Genomic DNA, 13,847 nt, shown 5'->3' on the forward strand with positions numbered 1-13,847 from the left:
CTGACTTCATAGTTAGGAACAACTCTCAATACTTCGACTCGATCCTCTTAGGCATCTATTTTTTCCTCTCATGGAAATTACTTATTAAAAATGCTTTACTGGAGCATTAAGTAGTCAGTTACAAAGAAACAATATTTTGCCAATGCCACAATACACAGGACACATGACAACGGTCTAGAATTACACTCACCTGCAGCTTTTCAATTGTCATTTCATATTCTTTGGAAGAATTTCCTAATTTCTTCTCTGCAAATTCTTTTCGAACACTCATTTCACTAAATTCCTCTTGTTTCAGTTTTAGTGCTTTCTTCAGTTCCTGTTCAAATTAATAAGAACTATCAGAGCTCAATTTTTTGTGAAGGATGATATAAACTATATTTTAGACATTGTATTTCAAATAATGAAAATTCTACATTGATTAAAAAACTACCTAGATAAATAAAACTATTACATACTTTTATATCTGCTTCTCTAGCCTCTAGTTTTTGCTTGAGATTTTTAGTTTCCTCTAGTTCTTTTTTTATTGCTTGTGCCCTCAGTACAATAGGTGGGACAGGCTAAAATAAAATACACAAAAAGCAGTTATAAATTGGTATATCAATTTAATATTTGAATTTTACATTAGTTGTCATACTGTACTTAATATACCTTTTCTTCTGCCCCAGAACTTACTGCAAGCTCATACTCATTGTCCTGCAGAACTTTATTCAGTTTTGCTACTTCTCCTGATATTAGTCCCATAGATGCCTTCATACTCTCAATTGGCCCCCGATCATCTTCATAAATGGAATCAATTGCAACATATGCAAACTCTCTTATTTTTTCATGTGGGACACCAGAATCAGGTTCTGCAAGAGGACAAGAGAATAATTAAATAGCAATACACCATAACAACCAAAACAAGGGAAACACTCTGTGGCAGTATTTCTCCCACTACTGTACAACTCAAAAGGGTCAAGACAATGTTTTGATGCAGAGTTAAAAGACTAAGGTGTGAATAAAATCTATCTCAGTGGAAATGGGGCACATCACAAAATTTCATTATTGGTTAAAAAGCTATAAATCATCCACGAATCTAAAACATGCATCCTCTTACTTTCACATTTCACGATGAGCATTTTATTGGGTTGGGGCATAAGTTTGTAGAGTTTTTGTTTTGCATTTTGGTATTCCAGTCGCTATGGGTTAGTTTATTGTTTATCATTTTTTATTTTTATTCCACTGCTGCTACTTGAGTTTACATATTGTCATTTTATCATTTGGAGATAGTGAGTGGAGCTATGGACACAAGAAAATGGAGTGCCACTTTGAGAAATGTGAACATTTTTGACATATTCTTCTGTTTGAGTGCAATAGAGGGGGGTGACAGCAGCAGAGACAGCCTGAAACATTTGTGGCTTGTATGGGGATACTGTCACTGGACAGAGCACGGCAGAAAAATGATTTCCTCTTTGTAAGGAGGATTGTCTTGACATTAATGACTTTTCAAATGCAGGAATACCTTCAGTGTTTAATGAAGATTGTTTACATGCTTTAATCCACAATATTCCACATCAAATTACTCGAGAATTGGCAAATGAGACAAATGGTGATCTATCCACCATAATGTAATACATGCATGCAATAGGGAACATTAAAAAATCAGGTATATGGGTTTCACAAGCTCTGAGCCAAAAATCATATGCATATCTCTGCTTGCTCGTTGTCAACTTTGACCATTCCAGAACAAAAGAAGTTTGTTATAAAATCTGTTATTCACTCACTTATCTCTCTCTTGATTTGTCACTTGCAGAGTTTTTGTGAGTTGTAATGAGATATGTTGAGATTATAAATCAGTGTTCTGCTTAATTGACATTAACAAGTTTACAAGAAATATTAAAATACAGAAGAATTATTGAAAATGTGTTTTATGTAATTTCATAGATAGTCAACATAAAATATGAACTCCCTTGCAGCCTTCCACCCGCAGTAGGTGGAATGAAGTGAGCCTGAGCAATTTGTGGCCCTGCATAGCAGGACCACTGCATCAAGAATTGATAAAAGGTCAACTGTAAGAAGATATTCAAGGTAATGGTCATTTCTATTAATGTCAAGGTGACAGATCACTACATAGAATAGGTAATCTCATTAATGGAACTGCAGTCCAAGCAAGACGGTGCCATTCCATTTTGCCACCCCAAAATGAGTAACTTTTTATGGTAAAAAGAAGAACTTTTGCAAAGTATCAGAAGATAATATTATGTTGTCATGAGCAACATACAGTCAGTAAACAAGTGAAGGAGAAATACAAGTGCACATGCTGTTGGGTCACTTCGAGTAATTACAATATTTAAGACAAAAAGAATTTTTTGATTGCGTACCAATCAAATAAGTTTGAATTGTCACAAAATGTGACAAAGGAAATCGGTTGACCACAGCAACCCGGTCAGGAACCAGGATTGTTTGTGCATTTCAATAACTTCTCTGCACATAAGTCACAAAGCACCAAGTCGGTGTGATTAAGGATTTCTGCGTGCGGTTTCGAGGCTAAGAATGCAACTGCAGCTTCCTACAGCATCAATCCATCGCTACACATTTCAGCAGTGGTGCAGCTAACTGGGGCAATGGCTACTTAGCAGCTGCATATCTGTATTGGCAGCAACCTGCAGCTATTTGAACAACAAATTAGGTGTGCTGTACCCTGTACTGCCTACAATTTTGTGTAGTGCACCATACTTTGTAAAGATTTGTGATAGCATTATTAAATATAGTTGTGTAATGGTGCTAAAATGTTTGTGCAACATGGAAAATGCTGCAGACTGTGTAGACTTTTAGATTTTCTGTATGCTTGTCACAACCCATAGCATGGATAGCTGCACTGTAACAGAAAAATTAGATGAAATGCCTAATTGTGTGATGACAATACTTACAGCTAAGGTAATAAATTAGATTAAATGTACAATAGTATTATGATACTTCAATCCCTAGGGGGAAAGTGGGAACAATTAGGTGATATAGTACTAAAGTAAATAAAATTTCTAAAATGGAGGAAACCTTAGTGAATTTACCTAAGGAGTTCAAAACAGAAATAAAGAAGCACTGTGATTCAGCAAGGGAAGAAACTGAAGAACAATTTAAAAATATAAATGAAATGATAGAACAAGAAGCGTCAACTAACAACTGGGTTGGTGCATACATTCATAGTGTTTTCCCACAAGTTTAATAAACACAACAGATACATATAATAGAGACTTTAGTCGCCAACAATAGATTCTCCTTCAGTATTTACAACAGTCTGCCAACACTGGAGAAACTTTTCGATTCCATGACTGTAGAAATCATACGGTATTGAGGCAAAGAATTCATCATGCCACATTCAGGGCTGATTTTCATCCAGAAAGCAAGTTCCTTGTAGGTTATTCAACAGAGAGCAGAGAAGGTGAAAAATCTGAGGGCTCAAGTTCAGCTGAATAAGGTAGGTGCAGAATGACTTCCCAACAAAACTACTGTATAATGTTTTTTTTTTTTTTTGGTGGTGGGGGGGGGGGGGGGGGACACAGTCTAGCAGAATGCAGGTGGACATTATCACTGACTAGCATCACTTCAAGCAATCCTCCTGGTCCATGTTCTTCGACTGTGTCTGCACGATGCCTCAGTTGTTGACAATATGACAATAAGTGTCAGTAGTGATGGCTACACCTCAGGGAAGCAATTCATAGTACTCCACACCATTGGTCTTCCACCAGAAGCATAATGTTATTGTTTGGGATGCAAGCAGGTCTTTGTATAGGGAGTTGCTGCTTTGTTTGGGCTCAGACATTCCTATCTTCTCTTGATGTTAGCATAAAGACACCATTTTTCCATCACCAGGAATGATACAGAATAGGAATGGTTGATATTGTTCACAAGCCACTTGATGATGAGCAAGCACAGATGCACATTTGGCTACCCACTGATTCTTGGGATTTTTGTTCAGAACATGCAGTACCATACACCCGATTTTTTGCACCTTCCCCATTGCATGCAAACATTGTACGATGGTAGAATGATCACAGTTCGCCACATTTAAAGTTCTTGAGTACCCTAATATGGATAATCATGGATTATTGCATTTGAATGACCTTTATCAAACCCCAAAGACCTTTCTGAATGTGGGGAGTCACTAATATCAAAACGAGCCTCCTTAAAATGAGAAAACCATTTTCTTGCCATGTTCTGTTCAGTGGTATTATCCCCATTCGGGTGCAAATGTTTCTAGTTGCCTCCGCTACTGGCACCCCTCTACTGAACTACAACAGAAGAAAATGTAGGAAATAATCTGATTTCTCAGCTTGGCACACAATTTTTTAGCATTCGCAGCTCCACTCATTATCTCCAAATGACAATATGTGAACTGAAACAGCAGCAGTGAACTAAAAATAATAATAATAATAATAATAATAATTTACAATCAATAAATAAACCAATAGCAACCAGAATACCAACATGCAAAACAAAAACACTATGAACTTTTAACCCAACTTAATACAACTGATTTCAGAACTACAGGGTGAGTCACTAACTATTGCCAGCTAGAATAACTCCGAAAGTATGATAGTAGCTGAAAAGTTTGTGGGACAAAAGTTGCAGGGGACAATGGGGGCCACAATATGGCGTTGGTTTTTTGATGCTAGGTCTGGTCGCATCTGAGATATGAAGGTCAACTTTCTCTCTCTCTCTCTCTCTCTCTCTCTCTCTCTCTCTCTCTCTCTCTCTCTCTCTCTCTCTCGGTCTGGTCGCATCTGAGATATGAAGGTCAACTTCTCTCTCTCTCTCTCTCTCTCTCTCTCTCTCTCTCTCTCTAATGAGATGCTATAGTTTGGAACTTATTTTCTGATAGTGGCTTTCAACATGAATCCAATGTGATGTTTAACAGTAAGGTCTTTGAAGTTCACAAAGGTGGCATGAACATCCATTTACAGAAGGTGTTCGAAGTGGTGACCATCGGTATCAATGCAGTGCTGTAATCTTCTTATTACCGATTGAGTGGTGTTCCTTACCACATCGGCACTTATCGAAGCACATGCTCTGACAATTCTCTCTTGCATATCTTCAGGTGTAGTCAGAACGTCTTTATAAACAATGTCTCTTATGAATCTCCACGAGCCATGCGTGGCTCATGTTCCTGCCATCATGTATTTTACTCCTTGTTTTTAATGTACTTCCACCTCACTACGTTAATTTGAATTACTACTGTCGGCGAGTTGCTGCTTTGCCTGACCGTGAGCGGTGTTTGCAGCGCGTATATTCCCTCTCTTAATATCTTTGCTCGACTGCTATTACTTCCCGGTCGTTGTCTGTCGTAGGCCAGTTCGGGTCATAAGGACGTTGTTGGCATTCTGAGGGTAGTCAGTTGGTTGCTGTGGACCAGGGAAGTTTACTCTGCACGTTGCAGTCGGCTGGGTCTGCTGGCAGTCCCTGCGCAGAGTCTGAGCGTGTGTGGAGCTGTCTGATCACTACGAGCTTCGTGGTTCACCGACCCAGGATGTCAAAGTTGAAGTAGTGGATTCAAGTACCCAAGCCACATCCGTTCATGTTGTGTGATTTGTTTCGGTGGTTTGCTGTTGGGGAGGTTTTCCTGTGAGCAACACCGAGTGTGTCTATTGCTAAAATTTAGACGCCATGCGGTGGAACTAACTATATTGGTTGACTACAATTCAAGTGCACCAGCGGAATTTTCTGCCTTGTGGCTGTTAGTGTTCCGGATACCTGCCCTGGCCACTAACGTAATTTCAGGCAGTGCCCTTTCCTCACCTGTTGTCACTGTCCAACATGGTGTTTAGTTTTGACAGCTTAATACATATACATAATTGATTGTGGATATTCACGCCCATAACATTGTGTGTTTGAATTCTTATGTACCAATTGGTGGCAAGTAAGTCGTTCGTCGGTCGGTCGGTCCCTTGGTTGGGTTCCGATGGATCAAGTGTAGTTGAGCTCACCACCCTTCTCACTTAAGTGAACGAGGTCAGACCGACCCCCTGGAGGCTTCTGAGTGCTGTTGTCTCTACTGTCTTTCTCATCGGTGTTTAATTGTCTGTTTATAATCTATCATAGCCAACGATAAAAAAATTCTTGGTTTTACTGTGTTTTATGTAAGTAAGAGACAAGAAGAGAATAGAAGCTTTCGAAATGTGGTGTTACAGAAGAATGCTGAAGATTAGATGGGTAGATCACATAACTAATGAGGAAGTATTGAATAGGATTGGGGAGAAGAGAAGTTTGTGGCACAACTTGACCAGAAGAAGGGATCGGTTGGTAGGACATGTTCTGAGGCATCAAGGGATCACCAATTTAGTATTGGAGGGCAGCGTGGAGGGTAAAAATCGTAGGGGGAGACCAAGGGATGAATACACTAAGCAGATTCAGAAGGATGTAGGTTGCAGTAGGTACTGGGAGATGAAGAAGCTTGCACAGGATAGAGTAGCATGAAGAGCTGCATCAAACCAGTCTCAGGACTGAAGACCACAACAACAACAACATGTAAGTAAGTTTGAATTCCGGCAAGTGGGTATTTACTGAAAGGTTATTGCCGTTGTGTTATCTTTTCCTTTAGTCCAGTTTCAGCTACTTAAAACTTACGGCTTATGGTTATATATTTTTAAAATTTTGAAAAATTAATTGTGGGCCTTCAGCCTTGGAACCTCCTTATTATTAAAATTACCTTTCAAGCTTAAACATTGCAGCCTTCTGCCCTTGAAAGGTTATGGTAATTTATTTTAAAATCTCAAAAATTTTCTTGTTGATTTTTAAGATTTCTTGACTGGAGGTCTTCGGCCGTGAAAGAATTGAAACTCATAGTTGTAAAGGTTTGGCTATGTGCCGCTTTGGTTGTAAATGTGTTATCAGATTACAATAAATTACAATTTTAAGATGAAACTGACCCCAACCTTATTTGTGTAGGGTGAGTACATTGAGGATATCTTTCAGCATATAAGTCTCTATCTCTCACTGAATTTCGTTGGCATTCTCCATAAATGAGGAGCATATTGACTTGTTCTTCAAAGGGATACATCATTCACATTCGCTTGATTTGATGATACTGGTGTTACCGTTCCTATTGGTATTTTACATGTCAATGGCACATTAGAGGGATACACCGTATTTGGCAAATATTTACTATTCACATGATATACGAGAGAGAATTGTCAGAGCATGTGCTTCAATAAGTGACGAAGTGATAAGGAATACCATTCAATCCACGATAAGAAGATTGCAGCACTGCATAGATACCAGTGGTCATCACTTCGAACACCTTCTGTAAATGTTCATGCCACCTTTCTGACCTACGTTGATATTCAAAGACCTTACCTGTTATACATCATTGGATTCATCTCTATAGCTGCTATCAGAAAATAAGTACCACACTATAGCATCCCATTTAAAAAAACAAAGTTGACCTTCACATCATGGCCCCAGCTGTCCCACAAACTTTTCAGCTACTATCACACTTTCAAAGTTATTCTAGGTGGCAAGTTAGTGACTCATCCTGTATAAGCAATCAAGTCTCCGATACACAAAATTGAGTAGAAGTATCATAACTAAACAGAAGAATTACTGAAATTGCTAATGATCCAAATACTGTAACTAATTTGGAGAAGCATCTATGGGTGCAAGAGAAAGTAGCAACTACTAGTGCTACTATTAATTCTGTGGACAATACGGTTAATCATGAGAGTGAACTTCAGAAATTGTGCCAAGAATTAGAAGATACTATGCAGGAACTTAGAAATAATACAGCTGTATCTAGCCCTGGGTTATTTACTAAGCTGTTAGAAGGAAATTCAAAAGGGATTGAATTGGTCCATAAAGTTTCCGAAATTTAAGCCTGATGGTGAATGCATTCAATGTATTTTTTAAGAATACTTTCTAGATCTATGCCCAAGAAATGGGAGGATTCTAAGAAAATAAATTTTGCACTGGCTCATTTAGTAGTTGATGCTGCAGAATGGGGAACAGCCCATTCTGAAGAATTTAAATCATGGGAACATTTCGGGAAAAAATTTAAGAGAAAATATTGGTCAGCAAGTACTCAAGAAAAATTATGATGAGAATTATTAATATTGAATGGCACTAACTACATCTAAATATTTGGACAACCCACTAGATAAAAAAGATTTAGTTCAGGTTCTTGATCAGTGATTATTTTGTGCAAAAAGAAATGCTGTACAGTGGGCAGTCTAGTGTAGATCAGTTAGCAATTTTTACAGGTGGTTTAGTTACATTAAATAAAGAAAGAGGAGATTTCAATCCTGAAGACAATCAGAACCTAGGAAATAAGCATACAGAGAACACTGAAGGGTATCACTATAGAACAAAGTGTTGTAAGGGGAAAGAATATACTATTGTTATGTAGATAGGAGAACCAATAATGGATGCTGTAAGAAGAAAAGTAATAGGGATAAGAACATCTCACAAGTATTTGTATCTAGCAATATTCCAATGAGCATACAACAAAGCACAACGTATCTTGTTCTAAATGAAGTTCACATACTAGTAATTATCCTATAACAGTGATTGAAAATGGATCCAGGAGGTAACAACTCTGTCATAGGCCCATGTACTGAAAGATTAATTTCTTTCACTCAATTTATACCTAAATGAGAAGAGGATAAAGTAGCAGAGGAAAAACAAACAAAACCAATATAATAGGAAACACATGGGGAAAAAGTGGTAGATATTTACATAGATTTGGGAAGCAAAATTTCATTTGTGTACCAAGAATTCCTATAGACTATCAGAGATAAGAATGCTTGCCCTATATTACCTGTGACACGAGTACACATTGTAGGAACAACAGCAAAGAAAGGAACTCAAATTCGAGAAAAGACACAAAAATGTGTAATTTTAAGTTTACGCAGACCATGTTGGTAGTGCCAAATGTAAATTTACGTATGTTATTAGGCACTGATTGGTTTAGAAAGTATAAAGTATAAAGCCAGATTTTGATACTGGAGTACTGCACTGGAATAATGGAGGTACTAATTATGGTGCACCATTTAAGGTAAACTGCCTAGTAGATAATAATGACTACTGCACAAGTATTAAGTAAAGAGGAAGCAGTAGTAAAGCTTGAATTCAGTGAGCAAATGAGGATCAAAGCCAAGGAATCTAGTATACTAACAAAACAACAACACTATTTATATAAGATTTTACTGAACTATATAGATGTATTTTCTGATAAATCAGGAATAATTGGTGAACACATTTGTCAGTTCAAGATAAAAGATAATGAACCATTCTTTTGCAAACCATTGCAATTCCAATAAGTATAACACCAGTCATAAGTGAGGAAATAAACAAAATGGTAGAAAATAAGGTAATAAAAAGGAGTGTAAGTGTATATAATGAACTTTTACTAGTATTAAGGAAACAATAGGAGGGAGGCACTTTGAGATACAAGGACTTTAAACTGATACACAGAAACAGGAAGAGAGAAACACTTATGTGTATTGATGACTCATTAGTCATGTTTGAGTAAGGGAAGTATTTTATCTCAATGGATCTGATGGACAGATACTGGCAGGTAAGATTATTCATGAAAAAACACTGCATGTGCATTTGATGGGAAATCTTATCAGTTTAGAGACTTGCCCTTTGGACAAGAATTAATTATTCATGTGAATGATATCTTACTTGTTTCCAAAACATGGGACGGAAATCTGTTTTAGGGGTTTATTGTCTACATTTCTTCAATCCTAAGACACCTATTCTTGTTCTTTATTTTCTTTCTTCTACAATAGAAATAGCGATTCCAGCCCCCTCTTTCCTCATGCAAATGTTACTATTACCTGTACTATTCCTGTTTTCACAGGAAAAAACCACAGGGCCCCATCATAAGAAACAGGTAAAACACGCAACACAAGGGCACAGATACTGCCACCTACTCCAGTCCAGCCACAACCATCATCTATCCCATCAAATGCAAGGCTACCTGTGAAAGCAGTCCTGTGATCTACAAACTAAGCTGCAATAAATGTGCTGCATTCTACATGGCCCTGACAAGTGACAAGCTGTCTGTCTTTATGAATGGCCATTGAGAAACTGTACCCAATACACAGCTGGACCATCCAGTTGCTGAGCACGCTGCCCAATACAGTAATCTTCACTTCAATGGCAGTTTCACAGCCTGCACGATCTGGATCCTACCTACACCACCAACTTTTCTGAACTGCGCAGTTGTCAATTTTCCCTGTAATAGATCCTACTTTCTTGTAACCCCCCTGGCCTCAACTTTCGTTAGTCCCTGCCTTCACCCACCTACCCCTTTGCCTGCTTCTATTCCAGCACTACACAGCCTTCCATTCCACCAATAAACCCACAGTTTTCCTTCCCCTCTTCTACTTCTCTCCCTTACTGCTCCCTTTCCCCTCCACCTCCTCCCTTTGCCTAACCTCAACTGCACCTAGCTGCCCTTTCCTGTCTCCACCATGGCCCTGCATGCTACTACAAGAAGGACTTTACCGTCCCACTCTTACCTTGCCACCCCTCTCCCTTCCCACACCAGCCTCCTGCTTACCTCCACCACCCTGATTGTTTCTCCCATCTTGCTGGTTTCGAAGAAGGCATTTTGGCCCAACATTCACATGTTTAGATGTCTTTTAGTTGCACCTGTCTGTGACTCAGTATTATCTGTATAGGGTGAATAGCAATCTATCACGCTCATAATACTGTCACGCTCATAATACTGTCAGTGAACAATATAAATATACTGACAAGGAAATAACATAGTTTAAATAATGGAAAATCCAGGATGGAATGTAACAATATTATGAAAAGCATAGCTGCTACTCACCATACAGCAGAGATGGTGGGTCACAGATAGGCCCAACAAAAAGACTTTCACACACACACACACACACACACACACACACAACACACACACACAACCACAGTCTCTGTCGGCTGAAGCCAGACTATGAGCAGCTGCGCATGATGAGAGAGGCAGCAGGGTGGGGGTAAGGAGAAGGCTGGGGTGGGGAGGGAGAGGGATAGCAGGATGGTGGTGGGGGACAGTGAAGTGCTGCTAGTGAAAGTGTGCAGGGACGAGGTGGAGAGAGTGCAGGGCAGCTTGGTGCAATTGGGAGTTTAGATGGAGAGAGAGAGAGAGAGAGAGAGAGAGAGAGAGAGAGAGAGAGAGAGGATGGGAAGGGGGGGGGGGGGGAGGATGGGAAAGGAGAGAAGTAAAAGACTGGGTATGATGGTGGGATAAAGGGCTATGTAATGTTGGAATCAGAACAGGGAAGGGGCTAGATGGTTAAGGACAATGACTAATGAAGGCCAGGAGGGTTATGAGAACCAAGAATATATTGCAGGGAGAGTTCCCACTTGCGCAGTTTCTGTCAAAATTGTCAGAACTTTTGTAGTTTATGTCAAGAATCAATATTTTAAAACAGTTGGCATGTTTATCTTTGCTTGGTTCTCATCTCTGGGATCAGATATGCACTAAAAAGTTCTGTCATTTAATTCAGGGCAAAATCTATTAATGAATACTTGCCAAAACACTGCTATTCACAGAGTTAAATCACTTCATTGTAATTTATGGTATCAACATCAACTTTATTACTATAGTCACATACTTATATTGTAAAGAAAATATAAATAAGCAAGAGAAAGTTTTTTCAATACTACATATTTTTTTAGATTATATTCAAACAAGTGGCTGTATTATAAGTGACAGGACAGCTGAGTCGTCATTCACTGAACATACTGTTAATTAAGTTAATAGTCATTGTAAACTATTGTAACTATGAAATAAGCTTTCCTGATATGTCTGCAGTATGCATCAAAATTTTAAAACACACACAGTATAATGTTAATTTGGAACAGAGCATTACCTCCACTGATGGCTATTTGCTGAATTGCACCCTTCAGCACCTGCTGCAAAACCTTGCAGATACGCGTTGCGTGCTGACAACAGTGCATGAGAGTAACAGCAATTTCATCTGAGAAGCCTAGTTTTGACAAAGCATGATCCTGTGGTAAGCGTCGTCTAATCTGTTTCAAAAGTTGCAGCACATTCTCAGATGTTGAAATCAGGTGTTGCAACAAGAGATTCATTTCTCCTGTTTCTTGTCCACTCTATATAAAAAAAACAATTAAAAATATTTAAGAAATAAGGAATTATTCTGAATTCCTATATTGGCAGTCTTACCTGCATCAACACTGCTTATTACTCAACATTTCATTTGACTAGATCCAATCTACTTAATAAAGATAAGATAAAAAGAAACCTATATTACTGATAAATGCCAGCATGAAAGTTTAAGGGCATTTTACCTCCATAAGAGTTTTTATTGAAGTGGCATCTGTCAGAATTGCATCACAGGCACTTGATAAGGCTTTGCCAGCATCGGCTAGGAGATTTGTCTGGTTACTTTTCATCTCATCCCCCAAGAGCACAGGGAACATTGTGCTGAAGAATGTTACACATTTCTCAAGAGCATCAAGCATGACATTTTCATCTAACTGTATAAGAACAGACATTCAAAGATTAATGGGCTTACACATACATGCACACTCCAAAACCAAGCACTATTTACGAATACAAAATAAATATTTTTTTTTTGTAATCAAGTTGGCACTGCATTAAGTATAAGCTAACTATGATCTGGTATTATAACTGGCAGAATTGCCATAATTATGTATGTAGACTGGAAACTACACTTTAAAGTGCTTTTTTCTCTCTTATCAACATTACCTGATCTCGACGTAAGAGATCAACAAATGCATCTACTGCTTTTTCTTGTGCAGCCATTTCAGGATATGCTGTTCCTACTTTCAGGAATGTTTCTGGAGAGCAAGCATTGAGACTGTATGTGAATTGATGAAGTATCATCTGCAAAAATTATTAGATCTTAAACTTAAATAAAAGTGATCAACATTTAGGAAATGTAATGTAATTACATAATTTTGTAACTGCATGTGGAGAGAAATACCTGGAGTGAATGCACGAAGTGGCTGAATCTTGATTTGAAGGAAAACTGTTCAACAGTGTGACCTTTTAGGATAGCTGCTCGATCAATCTTTTCCACATTTGGAAATTTGTCACGAACTTGAGATAGTAGTATATCTGCCTTCCAAAGCATACGTGGGACAAGCAGTAGCACTAAAACTGCATCATGATCACCTATGGGGAAAACATCACATCAGTGTTTTGAAGCAACAGTTATTCTGCTTCCCACACTATGATTTAATTACTTCAGTATGTGTGTACAGGAGTCAACAGCAATTTACACTGATGAGCCAAAACATTATGACCACCTGCTTAATAGCTTGTTTGTCCATCTTTGGAAAGAAATACGTCATTGATTCTGCATATCATGGTCCTGACAGTTTGATAGTGGGTTTGTAGAGGTACGTGGCATTAGATGTCTATGCACAGGTAATGTAAATAATGGGCTGCTGATTTGCATACGCAGTTATGGCACCTGATAGCAACACAGATAGGTTCCATACGATTTACATCAGGCAAATTTGGTCTCCGAGATATTAATGTGTGTTCACTATAATGTTCCTCAAGTCACTGCAGCATAGTTCCAGCTCTGAGACATGGACAATTATACCGCTGAAAGATGACATCACTGTCGGGGAAGACGACAAACGTGAAAGGACACAGGTGGTTCGTGGCTGTCAGTTTGTCTTCTCTTACTACCACAGGTCCCATGCAACCACAGGACGTCTCCAGTAGCATAATACTTCTCCCTCCAACCTGCATCCATGGCGCACTGCGTGTCTCCAGCCATTGTTCACTTCAATAACAGCTTTTGTGGAGATGAACGTTGACCTACTGTAGCAAAAATGTGATTAATCTGAAGAGTCTACACATT

General features: G+C 38.6%; 1 protein-coding gene across 4 annotated transcripts in view; it reads right to left on the reverse strand.

Annotated features, from left to right (window-relative positions):
* LOC126175828 (dynactin subunit 1) overlaps positions 1-13,847 on the reverse strand; it is a 150,256-nt gene that overhangs the window by 22,030 nt on the left and 114,379 nt on the right. For all 4 annotated transcript variants that reach the window (XM_049922828.1, XM_049922829.1, XM_049922826.1 and 1 more), the window contains 7 exons: positions 12,957-13,147; positions 12,719-12,856; positions 12,298-12,486; positions 11,856-12,099; positions 649-848; positions 456-557; positions 191-316 (listed from right to left, as the gene is read on the reverse strand). In XM_049922828.1, coding sequence (XP_049778785.1) covers positions 191-316; positions 456-557; positions 649-848; positions 11,856-12,099; positions 12,298-12,486; positions 12,719-12,856; positions 12,957-13,147 — 1,190 coding nt within the window. The remainder of the gene's footprint in view (positions 1-190; positions 317-455; positions 558-648; positions 849-11,855; positions 12,100-12,297; positions 12,487-12,718; positions 12,857-12,956; positions 13,148-13,847) is intronic.

Source organism: Schistocerca cancellata, chromosome 3, assembly GCF_023864275.1.
Source record: "Schistocerca cancellata isolate TAMUIC-IGC-003103 chromosome 3, iqSchCanc2.1, whole genome shotgun sequence".
Taxonomy (NCBI): Eukaryota; Metazoa; Arthropoda; class Insecta; order Orthoptera; family Acrididae; genus Schistocerca; species Schistocerca cancellata.